We start from the raw sequence: 18,123 nt of genomic DNA, 5'->3' as shown, positions 1-18,123 counted from the left end.
TCGGAACGTGATGCTAATTTTCTATTAGCCTATACAAGGTGTGTGATTCTTTTTGTTGTGTGTTTAATTTTACATTAAACTCCAACTCGGGCTGAATCACTGCTCTTTATTGACTGAAAATAGTTTCTGGGTGAAAAGAAAAATAATGCCAGGCAAAGTGAACAGCTGTTACCCACATTTTGCCTTGAAAAGATCAGCATGACGGATCGCACTCTCAGGATAACCTCCGTCTAAATGCTCCGTTTTGTACAGTACATAATGACATTTACACAGCATACGTCCACATATGGAGGCTGTTAATTCTCGCTGTAAGGCCCATCCCGATTTGTCTGATGTAGGTCGTCTTCACTCCTCGAGTTGCAAGCGGTGGCGGAAGCATTTGCTCTGAGAACATAGGCCTCGCTCCGCTAATACTTGGCTAAGTTTACATGTTCATTCACACATGATTACGAAGGGACATACTCAATTGTTTCAGTATGTCAAGTGGCGCTCCATGGAAAGAGGCCTTCAACACGACATCAATGTGATGTGGAACAGCTCAGTGGCACACTTAACCTCCAGCAAGATTTAATTGTTAACATAAAACATGATGGAGAGATGTGACTGTTTTCTGGCTTCTTCTGTACTATGATATGAATAAAGCAGTAGCCTGTAAATCAACATCAACTGATTTTAATGTGAAATAAGGTCATTGGATGGTACCATTTTTATTAGGGGGGTCGCTTTAATCGTGACTCGTATGTAAAAAAGGGGTGACTATATGTGTGACCAACAAAAATGGAAAAAGTTGCAGTCTAGTTTTGTTTGGTAGGAGGCAATTTCCTGGTTATGCTATGTTTTGAATTTTCAGGCAAAAACATTTTTTAAGTGGGCAGGTGACAGGTCTGTGATTGAACGAGTTATTTTTTTAAACGTGTATTTCACTCAATTTGTTAGTCAATATTCTACTTCTTGTTTCACCAAAACCAACTCGCAACACAAAATTGTACGTGTACCATATTGCTATTTATTTTTACTTTCTGGCAAGTCAGCAACATTTGGGGTGCATCAAATTAGGGAGATAAATTCTTAAATGTTTCCCCTCCCCCTGCAGCACAGAGGAGGTAAAAGGCATGCAGGTGTCGTCTATTTTTACCTGAGTAAGCCTTTATAGATTAGCACCATTTAGCAGGCTCTCTGCTCTGCTTTTGCTATAGCTCAACTCCCAAATAAAGTGCGAGGCATTCGCTTAATCCCATCCTCTTTACAAACATGTACAGACTACATTTTCAAACAATTTTGCTTGAAATATTGGAATAAAAATGTGTTCCCTTTATTGTTGTCATGGGCTACATTGGCAGTGGGGGGTGTAATTTATTTTTTTTCTTCATAATAGTCATTATTCTTCCTCTTCCAAACTATCGGCACATGTTTGATTTCCACTTAAAAAGGCAAGCGTGATGCGTCCCTACGATTTTAAGTGTTCACAGCGCTCCTAGAAGTGCCACTACTGTCCCATGCAGATAAGGGTTGCGGGTGCAATTTGCTCATAGCGCAGCCCTTTTTTTTTTTTTTTTTTTTTTTTTTTTGAGAGAAGCCTTTTTAAAAAAGAAACCCAACATATATCAGTGCGGCTTTGACTTCAGTAAGGTGACATTCCCGGTCGCCGCCATCAAGATCCAACGGTGGCCATGCTGCTCCCGTAATCAATTATCCATGCATAACACCCCCTGCCAGTGTGCGCGACATGAATCGCTCTCCTCTGCCTTGATTCTCAAGAAAAAGACAGACCCTTTAATTTGACCCTTTAGAGGAGTTGATAACATTTGCAAACATGGAGATATTTACTGAAATCATTCCAGCACACAATTAAAGAAGCTTCTTTGTAACACAGGCTTGGCCACATAGGGGAGTGTTTTTTCTTCTTCTGTGTGTGTGTGGGGGGGGAGAAGGAGCAGGAGGAAATAGATTTCACAGCACATATTGCTCCTATCAGACTTTGAGACCACTTGAGTTGTTTTATGATTGTTATCATGCTGCAGCACACATCCAGGCTCCACACTCGTGTACCTCGAGGCCTTCCCTAAATCGAGACCAAACGAGCCTAATTTGGATCAGCGCTGCGTCGTACACCTAAACCAATGAGACATGATTCCCTCAAAAGGCATCCTGTAGCCTCGTACCCTCATCCTGACCCAAATTAGTTTTTGACAATTACTTTATTTAGAATGGAAAGATAGGTAAGTGCCACATGCTGCTTCAGCAAGTTTGATCCGAATCAACAACCTCTTGTCTCCCTCTTCAACCTCTAGGAGGCGATGGAGGGACCTAAACTTTTTTCAAACGTAGTTGTGTCTTGTATGTACATATTATTTGTATATATTATTTATATATGTATATACAATATAACAACACCAAATGTCCTATGTCCACGCAGTCTTGTTTTGTTAAAGTTTAGAAAAACTAGCAGCCAATTGAAAGTTTCACCCTTTTTTCCTCATATCGATGACGCCTCAATAACAACTACCACTTGCATAGGCACATTTTCTGTCCTGTGTCGCCTTTATTCTCTTCATGGACTCCTTGTCAATGGTCCATATTGAGTCTTGTGGCCATATTGATGTGGTGCTAGTCAAAAGACATGGCAGAATTCCATCATTTCCTTCTTTATTGAGGGGCAGAAAGCTGAGCCCAGTGAAAGGGAGAGCGGGAGGGGGGTAAAAAAAGGGAGCATGCCATTTGGAGCGGCATGTTTTGATACGGACCTATGCGGAGTGAGCAGGGAAAGTGGGCCCCCGTCTGGGAGAGAGGGCTGTGGCTCTGCTATGGAGCTTAAGTCTCCATCTCTCCTAATAAAAAACACTTAAGCCAAACAGCCCCCCTCTGCCCGCGTCTGATCCCGCTAGCTACCTGCAGGCCCTCCACATAGCACATTTAATAAGAATAATAACAGAAGAAGAACACTGTCCTCCGCCAGCGGTGGTCGCAGCGGTGTTTTTCAGGAAGGCTTCTCTGGATATTTTTTTTTCAGCATTCCAACAAACTTCAAGCAACACATATAGTTGATTGAGTTGGTGTCTTTGTCACCCAGCCATCTCAAGCAGCCTTCTGCCTGTGTGTAATCCTCGTCTCTGCTTCCACAAAAGCCAGAGCGGCAATGTAATGAAAGACTTTTTGCTTTTTCCACAGGAATATAAAGTGGCATTCTTATTTGTTTTGCTTCGTGTTTGATTCCCGGTAATGCAGACAATCATCAGGCATAGGGGGGAGTTAAGTGCATTATAAATCAGCCAGAGAGAGAGAGAGTGAGGAAGAGCTACCTCGCTTCTTCTCCTTCTTGGAGCTCATCCTGATGCCTCCGCCGCTGCCACTTTAGGTTATGTGAGGAGTAAAGTACTTTAGCGGAGAGCGTGGCGCTGCTCCACGGCGGCGCTCCTTTGCATATCAAATAAACGGCGAGGCTGGATGGCGCTGCCAACCAGGACAGCTATATGTGCACTGAAAGGTGCCCTCAAAGAGTGAGAAGAATAGAGGCGGTGGCAACGCGTGAGAGTCGCTAGCGATTGGAAACATCACAGGTGAATATGCTAATTGCCGCCATTCAGCGCTGGCACTGTCATTTGTGACTTTTCACGTTTTGATGAAAGAATATATTTGTCTTGCTTCTTCTTTATTGGGGAAGAAAAAGAAGCCAGATCTGGATTTTCCAGCATTTACAGTCCCCCCCCCCTCTCCCCACCTCTTCTTCTGTGTCCTCAATCCACGACGTAAAAAATCCACACACCACAAAGCGTCCCAGGGTCCGGCAAACAAACAGTTGTACGGATGTACCATTGATTTCACATTCACACGTCTGGACTTAAAGGGACTATGGGATTGCCCGTAGTGAATCCCCCAATCTTTGTGCGACTCACACTCTGTCAAGTTGACATCCTCTCCCTTCTGTAAACTCGCAAGATTATTCACTCAACAGGATCTCCCTCTGCCTTTCATCCCGCCAACGACAGGCCAATGCGGCCGCTGACAGCCCGGCGATAGCATACACATGGAAATGAGCTTGGGTGTTGGGGTGGGTGGTTAATGTTGGCCGCTGTTTGTCAAGAATGCCGGAGGAAGCTTTTGGGGTTCAAGGAGGAGAGAGCGGCGTCAAGTACCCCAGTATCAGTGTCAACAACGTGCGTCGTGGTCTCGTAACTTTTGAAGCTACCTTAAGTGGAAAAACATACATTATGCTCCACAGTCTCCACTTTGCTGCAGCGGCCTATATCTTGCTACCTTCGTTATTATTGCTCCTGCAGATTTTTCTTCATTGTAGTTGAGAATCCACGTCTGGAAATGACCCAAATATTTTGTTGAGGAGATTTGTCATCATCATCGTCAGAGAAGCCGTAAAACAAAATCACGCTAACATTAGCTTAGCCGCAATATTATACTCCGCAGTCTCATGGCAAATGATAGGTCAATTTAGCAGTATATTTGGAAGCTGCAATTCAGCAGGCGCAAATCAAACTTAGTGCAGAAGAAAAGCATCCAAATTTATTTTCTGTTGGACACTAACTGTGGACTCGAAAGAAAAAAAACCTTCGCTTCCGACTGGTTATTACTCATGTGTGGGAACGAGCATCATCTGGCGGCAGGAACACCGAGATGGAAGGATGGATTCGGTTGAAAGATCCAGCTGTTAGGCCATCCGAACCCTGGGAAAAATCTGTCGCTACTTTTTTTTCTTTTTTTTTTTAAATGTACAACCAATCACCTCGTGTTGAACGTCAGGCTGACTTATAAAATCCTCCTAACATGTCGGAACAGGTGGAAGCGGGGGGTAGTGGTGGATGAGGTGGGCTTCTTGGCAAAGGCTGCAAACGTCTCAATGCCAGGGGACTTCTTACTGCCAACATTATGTGTCCGCTTTGAACCCTCACCCCCACCCCCTCCCTTCTTTTTTAAGACCCCATCAAATGCACTAAAGCACTGTGCCACAATAAATCGTTACTAACTGTTAACTGCACCCCCCCCTCCTCCCGCCGTAAATGTTTGAATTCTGATTTTAATTGTGTCACCACATTCATAACTTAGTTGTCTAAGCAGAAGTGTAATAAATGCAATGCAGCAAAGTGCTACTGTGGTGCAATGCGGTGAAGGCCATGTATATCAGTGTATATATTGACTCTTTCTTTTTTGTAATGTTTCAATGAATACAACAAACAGCCAGGGGGCCTCCATTCCAGTTCTATCCATGACCTCTGAAATGAGACTTTATGTTTCATACAAACGGCATCTTGGTTACATCAATAATCCTGCAAATGAAATCGATTTCCCCCTCCTGCTCTTGCAATTCTGATCACAGCTGGGCTCCCCATATGGAGTTTTAATGGGGTGGAGCACCCTGAGCCTGATCTAAAGCTGGGAGAATTCTGGGCACACCACAACATCAAATCCCGCTGTAATTACCTTCATGCAAACACGGGGGCCCTCTCCCAGCACAATATGGGCTGAAGAAATGGGATTTGCGCTCATTGTTTTTTGATGCAGGAATTGATCTTGAACATTGTTTGGTGCAATTTAGCCCGACGCTGAGGAAAATGGCGCGTGTTGTGCGTGACGCACAAATAGCGCACGATGCCACCGGCTTCTGGGTGGCTCATCTCCATTTTTGACAGCAGTGACTCTGCGGCTAATCGGCACCGTTTCCATACGCCGACGAGATCATATAGATCTTGACATGCGTGCGTCGTCGTCACCTCGTCTTCATTCATCTTTTTCCAAGGCGTTTTTACACACAGCTCATGGTGAATAAGATAGTGTTTTTGTTGTTGTTGTTGTTTGTGAGTAGATTATGCCATCTGACACCAGGCTATTGTCTCAAGTCCCTCAAGGGGTTGCGCTGGAGCTCAATGACGGAACATGCAGGGAGGCCAGCCGCTATATCCCGTCTCGCAGATATCCCATCATGCACACCCAGGCCTTGCTTCTTCTCCAGCAGGTGGGGGTGGTCATGCACCATGCAACGCGGTTATGGGCTTAAGTCTCAAATCTACATACTGAAATGACTTGGGCTTTGGAGCACAATGCCAAACTTGCTGGAAGTCTGATGAGTTTATTTCATCCATTCCGAGAGCGGATGGAGGGGAGTGGAAATAGACGGCGCCCGCCCGACGCACGCGGGAATTCTGACGCCCGGTGCCCCTCGGTGTCTTGCCGTCCATCTGCTGCGGGGGTGTCAGGTGTGTTATCTCCCGACGCGCCCCTGGGAACTCCCGGCAGATGAGCGCGTCTATGCCGTCCGCTGGCTCTTGTAAACGACTCGCTAAACAGCCCTGGCCTGGATTCCGCATGCGGGGAAAAAATCAATTACTTGCCCGCTTTCCTCCCCAACTCCCCTCCACCCTCCCCCTTTTACATTTTACAGTCCATTTTCAGCATGCTGGGGCCAATTACAGCCAGCAGAAAGACTACTCTTTATGTCAGTCCCGCGATGACCTCCATCTTAATGCGCCCACGACGAGTGTCAATGCGTCGCTTTCCCCGCGCCTTTAGCCACACATCGAGTGGCGGCGTGTCCGGGGCCCCGCCGCCCCTCGGACGCCGCCCGACGCTTTGACAGGCCCCCTAATGAAAGCTGATTACCAGGAGGCATCTATTAATTTGTCCCTAATCACGACAAAGAGAGTGTGTGGCTAACAGCTGTGAAATGGCAGCCGCCGCGCGGAAATGAGGCTCGGGGACGAGGGGTTAAGGCCCCGGTGCCGTCATTAAGCGGTCGTCATTGTATGCGCCGGCTCAGGGCTTAGCCACAGGTAACTCAATAAGATAACACTGACCCTCTGCTTTTGTGCGAAGAGCCACAGCTGTGAATCCCGGCTCGGCCCCGGCCGTGAATAGAGGGATATTGCTTTGCATGCTCCGAGCGGGAGGCCGCAGCTCCTGTGATGCAGGTGAGAAGCTGACAGTAACGCTTTTAAGCCCCTCTGCTGCCGGCGTCTTAAGAGGGAAAGTCAATCAGCCGCACCGAACGCTCCTCCACCACCTTTTTTGTGCCACCATACGTGTCTATTGACATGCAAAATGAGAACCGTGTTAAAAAATTTTTTGGGGGGACTGACATCATCACAGAGGTGTTCATTCAACAATATGTTTGTTATTGTGTTCGTCTGACCAAAGTAATAGAAAGAGTGTAACGGCACATATTCTCACTTTTCATTATTGATATTTCATTTTCAAGACTTTTTCAATTGAAATCAGTTGGCTGCCCGGTATATTTTACATAGCTTGCCTTTCTTCTTTAGAGGCAGTGGTGGTACCATTTATTTGGTTGTACTGTAATCTTATTATATTCTCTGGCAGTATTATTTACAATTAAAGCTGTATACGCACAGGACCCTGTGATACTCCAAATTAAATCCGTAGACGCACAGGACCCTGTGATACTCCTCATCCAATCACCCAAAAAATGCAGTAAATTAATAAAATATAATTATTTTATTGTCAAAGACATCCATGCACCTCAAATGTATTTTTTATATTTTATATGTATATTATACTACAATATTTTGGGGTGGATAAATAACATTAAATTCCATACATTGCAATGTGTGTGTTCCAAATGGTTAAATATTGAGGATCGTATTTTGATTTGTACTACAAATTCATATTCTTTCATCCTCTGTAATATTTAATATAAATATTCAGCGGTTCAGAAAATGGATGGATGGCTGTATATGTTACCTGTTCAAATATACAGTTGAATTTAATATATTTTTATTTCTTTGTCATTTGTCATGATAACCAAAGATACATTTTAGGATCTAATTGTATCAACTTATGTGATCATGTACAGATTGTGTTTCCACTAGCATCCAATTTTTTTTAGTTATAGTGCAATTATGTCAAAAACATACATCCTTGAGGTTTTTATAGCAAATTAGTTACTTTCAATAGTGGCATCAGAATTTGTGCGGGCTCCTCTAAGTTAAACTTCTGCCCGAACTTGGCATATTGGTCATAATTGAACTAACTATTCACACATTGGCGTACAATCCAAAACGCATGTGATGGAATTGAGCGTTAATGTCACAGTGCTATTTTATTGGAGGCTGCAGAGTCCAAGAGTGTGCCTGCCCCGACAAGTTTGTAAAGTCCAATTTGCAGCTAATGTGGAGGTCGCAGCGGCAGGCGCAGAGGGCGTAGTACGACATAATGGCTGTGCTAGTGTAAATATTGCTTTTAGGCAGAGACACAATTGGGGGGCAAGCGGAAAGAAATTTCCATAGAGTAGATCTATACACGCCGGCACCACTGGAGGCCTTTCGCCGGGCCAGAATAGATTTTCCATTCCGGTGTGTCACATTAGATTTTCGGAGGTGCTCAGTGGCAGGTACATGTCATTAGTAACACTTTAGCGCCGTAATGAACCTTTTTATTTATCCGCCGCTCCTCTCATGAATGAATAAGGAGCTGCTCCCCGACTGTGCCCAGCCGGGAGGAGCGGGCAGAGGCGACGTGGAGCCCCGGGGAACGCAGGGGAGGGTTAAACTGCCATTACTGGGACACACACACACACACACGTGCACACCCTCCCCACCTCCGCTCCCTGGGGTCCTGATCTGACACTCTATTTACACACACATTTACACAGTCGACTCCCTCCCTTTATAAAGCTGACAGCCACTTAAGCGCTACATTACTCGCAGGCAGCTACCGGCCATTGGCGGCCTGCCTCGTCCTCTGTAACGACGGCACTGAGATGAAGCAACAAGGCGCAGCCGGAAATGGCACAATAGACTTTTTTTGCAGAAACTAAAAAAATTCAATTTCAACAGAGAGGGTTTAATTCAAATGATAGGTGTCATACAGTGATGCCTTAAAATTTGAGTTTCTCTTTGTCCAGTCACACACAAATAACAAAAATATCTGTCCGTCAACAAGATGCTGTTTGCTGTGATTATTTACTGCAGCTGTCTGCATCCATGCTGCTCACAGACTATGAGGAGACTTTCCACTGTGTCCTCAGTTCAAGTCAGCCCTTTTCCCCGAGCCAATCACAGTGAACATATCTGTCGTGGCTGGCTGACTTTGGCCATTGTTCACAGGTGGCAAAAAGCCCATCTCAGCACCACCTCCTCCTCCTCGTAGACTCATCTGAGCCCGGTGCAGCGAGGCGGTTAGAGTGGCAATGGCCGGTCAGGGCCCCCGTGTCACCCCCTCGCATCCGCAGTGTTCATTTCCCTTTCATCTTGAGTGTGAAATCGCTGCCGGTGCAGAGCTGACCTGAGCATTAAAGAGGTCAACTATTGAAATCTGATGTGCGCCTCTCTGGCTGAGAGTCTCCGACACGCGGAGGGCAAAGAGAGGGAAAGGAGGGAGCGGGAGATGGCCACAGAGAGTCATCCCTAACTTGTTACAAGTTGTGTTTTACTCAACTTTTTGGAGAAAAATGCGGAGAAAAGAAATTCTTCCTATTAATGGTTGCTGGTTTGTGCCACAATTAGTTTTATTCCACCCTCCGCAAAAATGAATAAGAAGTCCAGTATATGAATGTTCCCGTTTGATATTATTTAGCATTTAGACACATTCATCTTGTTTGTAAGCCAACACCAGAGCAAAGTTTGCTCTTTGGAAACCTTGCATCTCTCTTCTCCCCTCAGCCAGGACATTTGCATGTCTGCGTCAAAAGACAAACTTTTTGGCTGCCTTCCACCCGCCTATGTCTCCAACGCCAGGTTCTGCGTTTTAAAGTCAATTCGACACCTCTGCTCAAGCGCGAAGGCATGAGCGATACGACGGGACTCTTGTCTCATCTCTCCCATGGGCTACACTTTCATCCCTCTTTCTGCTGCGGACCACCCTAAGCCCAAATAAGGTGTTTGTGCCTTCAGTTCTGCCTTTGCGTCTCTGAAGAGTTCAGAATGTGCCAAAACTTTGCACCCCCCACCCCCCACACACACACACACGCTTCGACTCAAAGAGTAATCACAAATAAATAGCATTTCTGGCGAGGAGCACAAGGAGCCTATCTCAGGAGCAGATAACTAGTAGATGCGATTCCTTAGATAAGAAGCAGTAATTTGGCTTTTAGAGATCGCCGCGGGGGCCGACGCTGATTTACTGTGTATACGGGAGCTTGTTTTTTTCTTCACATTTTTATCTCTCCTGTTGAAGAGCTTTTCATCTCTGCCTTTTTTTTTTTCTCCTCATATGTATTTCCCCCCCAGAAGGAGGTGAGATCACAAGGCAACACAAGGCGAGAGAGCGGTGCCTTTTAAAAAAGCGCGCTGGACAAAATACAAATATTTGAAAATGTATTTCATGGCAATTATGTCAGGTTTCATGGCCTTGGCACAGCACTGAGGCGCAGCCTGGATGCCTTAATTTGTATAGAAATTGTAATCATTTGTTCATTTCAAGGTGAAAATTGCATTTTTTAATTTAAATTGTATCCTGCGTGATAGGCTATTATCTAGAAAAATTGTCTGTGTGTATGGCGCTCCGTGCCCCGCCGTCACGCCTGTTTGGTGCTCACTTTTCCCCAGAAAGGGCTTATACATGCGAATCTCCTAGCTGAATGCGCTCAACTCACTCACCGGCGCGCTCATTTCCATTTGGGTTATTAATATTAATTAGTTGGAGAAGACAGAGACTGCCATTTTGAATGGAAATGAAGCTTCACTGAGAGATTTTTATCTTTGCTCTGATTTCCTAGATTTACAACATTTCATCTACCTCCCCTTATTCTTTTCTGATTTAGGGTGTGCTGATATGCAACATAACCATTATGTATGCAACATAAAATTAGGTACACCTGCACAGATGTTGCATTTAGTTTTGTGCCCTGGGAAGGAAACACATCGTATATAAGTTTGGATGTTTTTACAATATATGCCATGCATATGTGAACATTGCAAATGAGAGTTCCAGTTGAAAATGACTGAAGTTGATTAGTGGTGCCGTCAGTTGAATATTGATGCTAGCAGACTTTTTTTTTTACGCAGTTTGTTTATGCTCACCTACAACCGCAAAGAGCGATTTTCGTCAACTTTACAAACTTTTAAGTTTCATTTTATAGCACAAAGAATTTTTGCTGCATTTAATCAAAATATGGTAGACACATTTTCCATTACAAAATGTAATCCTTATTTAATTTGAAGTTGGATAGTAATATGATGATCTGATGTTTCCGTTTCCATACTCCATCTTGATATTAATATGTTGATGCTTAACATTTCACCTTAATTTTTGTTTTAGATATGTAGTTGCTTAACGAAACAGTTACTATCTTAATTAGCACCTACAAAAATAAATTCTGCAATCAAAAATGAGACAGAATTACTAGATAAATCCTAATGATGTCAGTCATAATGATTTATCACTATTATCAATATTTTATCTTACTGCCACTTTGCATTATAACAGAGATTTCTTGCATTATTGTAAGCATTTATTTAAAACATAAATTGTCTGTTGATGCCATTGAGTGTTTTTGTCATTGTAAAATGTCCAAAATTCCATGTAAGTAAGGCATCATATGACAATAAAGCCTATGTGCGAAATGAACTGGCATTAATCTGGGACAATGCCTCACTCTAAGCTCCCGTTTTTTTTTTTTGTTTTTTTTTTACTTTTCACTCTTTACACGACAGATTATCTATGTGTAATACTCGAGAGGGTTAACCTCAAAATTCAAAACAGCCCGAATGTTTCCCGAAATAAGATTTGCTTGGCCGTATGCAAACGAGTAGCAAGCAGATATATATATGCGCGTCTGCACGGGATCCTCGGAGGTGACGAGCATAAAGCCGAGGCTCAGGTACATGGCATATGCTGGCATAATTACAGGATTTGTGGAGGATTATTATACTGTAAGTGCTTTCATGGCGACAGCTGGGAGCTTTTTTTTGCTCCCTGCGACACATAATCTCGGAGAATAAAACCAAGACCCCCGGAGCATCTCTTAATCATTTCTTAGCATACCTGCACACGGCTGGAGACTCTCACACTCGGGAAACGAGAATAGAATCAGCAAATACGATAGGTCCATCTGAGGCAAAACAGAAACACTTTTCTTTCAAATAAAAATATATCTACATGAGACTGAGACAAAGTTTTCCATTATTGTTCATGTCATTATAAATGTAAGCGTTATTTTAATGCAGAATTTTTCTAGAACTTTAAAAGGGCTATTGTGTGTTAGGCACTCTACTTTATAAAACAATACAGTGATGACATAATTAAAAGTAATAATAAAAAAAAATGACTTTTTGCTATAATTCAATGACCAATCTGGACGTAGAAATAATGACAGAGTATGTGCCCATGAGTATCTGTCTACATGTGTTGCACCATTGTTTGTGTTCACATATCTTTTGGTCTTGTCACATGCCCTGGGTGTCACGACTGGGCACATCTTAATTTTTGCGCGGCAGCAAGTTTCGTTTATGGTGTTTGGGAATTTGGCAGACCATGCTATGCCAGTTGTGGAGCAGGTGGTATCATTTCTCCATCATGTTCTGAGTTGCGAGCTAAACTCTTATATCAAGGCGTCACCGTTTTTTACGTTGAAGTAACTATTGCAAACAACAGCAGTAGTGGTGAGCTAATACTTTTGCACAGTGCTATTTTTTTTCATGTTTCTCCATCAAGACATGGCCTTGCTTCCTCCCTGGGAGGTTAGTGTCCTCCACGGCACGGCTGTCAAGCAGGCGGCAGGTTACTTATCAAGCAGGGCCAGGTTCAGGGGCCCCAAATGAGATGAGAATCACATCTCCCCCTTGCACGGATCATTTCAGTGACTATGACCGCGCTGAGTCTCCGAGCGATAGAGCCCTCCTGGCCTCTCTGCTGAGGCTCAACCCCCCCCCATTTCCATCCCTGTGATGTAAACAAACCCATTACAGTCAGGGGCAGCGCACGAGGTCCCTGGACCTGGAGATGCAGCCCGCAGTAAAGCTACCGTGGAACTGAAGCCCCCACGCACCCCTACCACATCCCCTCCCTTCTTCAATGGCCGCATGTCCGCGTCAAGGCGGTAGAGGAGGAGTCAGGATGCCTGGGCACTTTTATCTAAAACCTCCCTAGAAGAGAGGCGAGGGGAAAAGGGCTCTTGTTGATCCTCGACTCCTGTAGTCAATCAATTATTGGATCAAAGCGGGCGGCGGGCTAAAGCTCTCCGGCGTGGTGACGCCTGAGCCGCCACCTCGTCCACAGTGAGTGACAGGCGCACGGCAGAGGAGGGACAAAACTGCAGGGACGCCATGGCTAATCTGCTCAGGCACGATACTAACTTTAAGAGGAAGAGATGAAGCCTGACACAGGCGACAAACAATGCACGGCACATACTCAAGGTCAACAATCCACATCTGCTTTGGACTTGCATCCATCTCATTTCCATAACGCTTGTCCTCATTCGGGTCGCGGGCGAGCTTGAGCCTCTCCTACTTTGCAGTTACACCCTGGACTGGCCGCTAGTCAATTGCACTCCTCAAATAGCCATTCACAAATATGGACAGATCAAATCAATCCATTCCTGCAAAGTATATTAATACACCATATAGGAATTGGCTATTTTTAGATGTTTTACATAAGACTTTTTATGCAAAAGTATCACCAGGGGTGGAGCTAAGGGGTGGCCAAGGGTGGTCATGTCCACCCTTCGTCACTCTCTGGGCAGCCCCCTGGCCAACTCCACACTTAGGAGAAATTTTTAATATCTGTATTTTTCCTGCAATTTTCACATGGATGCCGTATTCTTAGACTCCTTGATACTCTGTCCCATTATTTATATGAACTGATAATCAATATATTAGCGTAGAATTGATCTGAATGCAAATTATAAAAAAATATGAGTAAAGACCACTTGATCCTTTCAATCAATGTCAATCAAAATCATTATTCTGACACCATAGCAAGTAAACATGGCCTAGAAGTCTTTGTTTAAAATGTACACATATACTAAACTTTGTACTTCATTCTTCAGTTTCCTGCATTGTTAAATAATTGTGTTAAAATGGGAGCCCTTTGCAGAAATCAGTATCCAAGAAGTAGCTCTCATTTTAGAGAGGTTGCTGACCCCTCCAAGGAAATAGAACTGAAGAGAGTAATATTTGTTTCAATTAATGAGTAACAGAGGTTTATTTAGACAAGTATTTCCTATATTAGATTCTTCATCTCATATTAAAGTGTTCATTCTCGTGATTGCCTTTGCGCTCTCTTCCATTAAAGTGCAAATGAACAACAATATGCATTGAATAATTTCTCGCTATGTAAGGCATCTCTCACCCGGCAATCACGACCTGATTTGCTGTTTCGATTCATCAACACACGATTCTAATCATGATAATTAGATAAAGTACGGCTAAGAGCTCTTAAGGGATGATATGTGATGCAAGTGACAAGCTGCGGCGGTGATAAAATAAACACTAAGTGAGCCGGGATGTTAGACGTGCAACATAAGACGCGTTGCATGGACAGCATAGCAGACAGATTTGTAGACAACATTCTTGCGGTTACACGCTGACTGACTTCCTACAGCTGCAAGCCACCGCGGACGATGCATGCTCTTGAACGCATACCAAAAAGCAATAATCTCTGCAACGCACTTATTTCCTTGTCATTTCAATGAGTCACGTCCGTTGTCATTAATTCATACACAGTGAAATTATCTTCCCCGCCCACCGTATCACCATTTTTTGTAACGTCACAAATTCATTCATTTTTTTTAAAGATTACAATTTAATTTCAAAATTAAAAACAATTCTTAAGTGTCATTTTCATAAAGCAGCTATCTTAAATGTTTTTTTTCTAAATATTACAATTGTCAAGTTTTACTTCACTTTTAAGGCAAACTGAAAAAAAAACACTGCAACAATTCAGTTTGATTTGAATTGGGATCTTTATTTGATAACAGTTACGCCAGTGTTACAGTAAACACACCCACAGGCTGAAGGTAGTAAATACCAATACAAGTTTTCCCACTAGTCTAATATTCATAGAGCAGAATAAATTATATCATGATAATATACACACACATACATGCCGAACAAAAAGAGCAGGAACTCAGAAAGCAACTAAACAGGTTAATTCAGCTCATCGGGGGATCAGGGAGGAATAAGATGCTTTAAATATCCAAATGTTTATTGAGCGTTAGAAATGAGTTTGATACACTAAAGACAACTCTAATTCTTTTTTTTTTTTTTTTGCTTGTCTTTTTTTTTGAAGTATTCACAAGTTCACAGGAGAAGCAGGTGATCAGTGCGTACAAATCCAGCGCCACTCAGTTTTTTTTTTTTTTTTTCCCCCCCATTGAGCGCGTAAACATGAAACTGGTCCAGTCCTGCCTTGCCAGCAGGTCAAAAGTTCTGCCGAGTGCTCCCATGGGGGTCCATTCGGAGCAGTTTTTGTCCTTTCATTTGGACCACATCCAGGGGAATTCATTTCAAAGTGTTTACACATTCTACTTCCCAAAGCGGGATTCAAACGCAATTAAATACAAAGTCCAACAAAATCAACTGAAAGACAACAGACGGTCAAAGTGAAAGGTAAAGTTTTGTTTTAGTATAAAACATAGTCTTTAGAAACAAGAAGCCTGTACACATTTGAAAAGTTTGACCCCCCCACGAAAAAAGAAATAAATGACATATGAGTGGAAACAGGTGGTCCTGGATTATGTCAGATGAAGGCTAAAAAATATATAGGATTTTCGATAGATCATGCTAAGAGCTCATAAAATTATTATTTTTGTCATAAACATGTACCTTTTTTGGTCAGTTTTCTTGTAATATTACATGTTGCCCCATAATGTTGCAATTTTATTTTCATAAAATGTTCTGAATTTTTTAATGAAAATTAAATCACAAATTTTTCAAATCAAATTTTTCATAAACTTTTATTCTTTATCTTGTAAAAGTCAAACTTTCTTCACCCATGTTACAATTTAATTTTTGTAAAAATGCATCCTAATTTTACTTCATTTTTAGTAAATCGTCAACTTCATTGCCCTAAAATGATGTCATGTTTTTCTCAAGTCCTTTTTTGGAAAAAGTGTTGGAATGCTTTGTAGGATTTTTTTTTTTATATATGTTTCGGAAGGAATGCTTGTGTGAAGGTGCATGATTTTACATTTATGTGATATAATCAGCTTTGCACACTGGCAGACAGGATTTAGCGTAATGTAGCCCGGCTTCCATATTTTTAAACAAAATATAGTAATGTCCCAAATCCGTTTTCCGCAAACAAAGCCGCCCTTCCCCATGGACCGCGGCTAAGGATGGGCTGGAGGTTAGTGGGGGACGTCGCTTGAAAGGGGTGGGGCTGGTGGTTCTATTGGCCGCCAAAACACTGCTTAAAATTCCCTGCAGATTCCCTCCAGCCAGACTTCCCACAGAGTGGCCAAGTGCTTTTGGAATGTCAAGATGGATATGAAAGCGGGAAGGTCAACCCCCCCCCCCCCCAAAAAAAAAATTGGAGCTCAGGGAAAAGAGTTGCTTAGGGGGAAAAAAAAACACTCCTCTTCATGGAATCAAAGACCAACATTTGAACAACAATCATACATCAACAATAATATTAACAATATAAAAAAAGCAGAGAAAGTAGTTGAAATGATGAATGTGAACTACTATCAACATCAAAGTCAAAAGTGTTGGCTCTAAAGTGTTGGTCCAGCGGCTGGCCGTCCTCAGGGCTTCAGTAGGCCTGACCCGTCTCCACCTGCAGCAGTCCCAGCACGGCCGAGTGGTCGCCCAGCTTCATCCTCCTCTGGGTGGACAAACTCACGTTCTTAGCCAGGTAGTCCACGGCAGCTAGCAAAAAACAACAACAAGCACATCCTTTCAGTACTCGCAGGGGCACAACAGAGCAGACTGGAGCAGGAACAGAAATCTTAGCTTTGGGGTCACTAGTAGAACCGAATTTAATTTTTTCATATGAATATTGTAAATGGATTTTTTTTACAATTTGGTAACATTACTTAATTCTTGTGTATATACATTTTTGGGAGAAAAATAACTTTTTTCTGTTTATCAGAAATTTATTTTCCTTCTATTCCAACTTTTTCCCCATGTCACTTTGTCCCTACACTAACCTGCCTGTGTCATCTCTCTGATTGACAAGCAACCATTTCCACATGTACGCTCATCATTTGAGTCACGTGACATTCACAAAGTCCTATTGGTGAAATAGTGTGTCAGAAGCCAGAGTGAAAGATGTGAAAAATGTTGGCACGCCACTGGCATGGCGCATGTGCAGCCTGGTAGAGCTTCCCTCTGTGCCGTCACTCAGCAAGACCCCCCCCCCCCCCAGCCTTGAGTATGTGAATATGCGTGCCAGTCTTCATTACACTTGGCATCTGCGATTTCATGCCCTCCACACTCCACGCGGCCGATCATTTTCATCATCCGACGCCGACTCCCCCTCGATTCATTAGCTGTCCACTGCGCTCAATCAGTGTCTTAATTAACCCGCCATCAATTTGCATCCGCTTAACGCATCGCTGACGCAACTTGCGTACACGGAGCTTTGAGATGGAAATACAAACAAATGGCGCACAGGACGGCTTGCTTGGTTTTACCTTGGTGAATGGCTGCGACAGCATCAGTCAATTATGCTAATCGAATAAAGCTAACTCTTTCCTGCCCCTGGGCTGTACTAATGTGTGTGTGTGTGATGGAGGCGAGAGGAAGAGGTGGGCAAGAGGACATGGCGGCCCCGAGGGCGTGCCGCTCTTTGAAGTGGCCCTCGTTCTCTTTCCCGTCCAAGTGAAGAGGGATGTGACTCAGCCACGATGTGGGGGCGAGGGCATCTTTATCAAGAGCACGTGTCTCGGCCTCCAGGTGCAAAGGTCAAGAGGGTCTCTCCTCTTTTGTGTTTTATCATTAGTTCCCATTTCTCAAAAGCATTTTCCAAGAATATTGCACATTTTAGTACGCAGTCAACCATCATTATATCACGGTTCCGCTCGATGGTAGAATTTATTATTTCTGTTTCTAGTCTATTTTATTTCTATTTCAATCTGTTTGTATTGTTTTAAAGGTGTCCTTAAAAATAAGTTAAAAGCTGTAAATATTGTAAAAATGTGAACATTTGAGGCTTCGATGGGTTACTCTATTAATTTCTTTTACACTTTTAAAATTAATTGCATTTTTTGGCATTCAAGGA

The 18,123-nt window shown here is 43.2% G+C and overlaps 1 protein-coding gene and 1 long non-coding RNA gene across 6 annotated transcripts in view; one reads left to right on the top strand and one right to left on the bottom strand.

The window, feature by feature from the left end:
• The window catches only part of LOC148390924 (uncharacterized), a 43,312-nt gene that overhangs the window by 3,709 nt on the left and 21,480 nt on the right, over positions 1–18,123 (top strand). The window lies entirely within an intron of this gene.
• The window catches only part of pax7a (paired box 7a), a 43,635-nt gene continuing 40,356 nt past the window's right edge, over positions 14,845–18,123 (bottom strand). For both annotated transcript variants that reach the window (XM_088389460.1, XM_088389461.1), the window contains exon 9: positions 14,845–16,769. In XM_088389460.1, coding sequence (XP_088245586.1) covers positions 16,654–16,769 — 116 coding nt within the window. In that variant the 3' untranslated portion in view covers positions 14,845–16,653. The remainder of the gene's footprint in view (positions 16,770–18,123) is intronic.

The sequence above is a fragment of the Syngnathus floridae genome, chromosome 11 (genome assembly GCF_059516105.1).
Source record: "Syngnathus floridae isolate MCC-2025c chromosome 11, RoL_Sflo_1.0, whole genome shotgun sequence".
In the NCBI taxonomy this organism is placed as follows: Eukaryota; Metazoa; Chordata; class Actinopteri; order Syngnathiformes; family Syngnathidae; genus Syngnathus; species Syngnathus floridae.
Note: the sequence above shows the minus strand (reverse complement) of the source record. Positions and strands in the feature narration are given on the sequence as shown.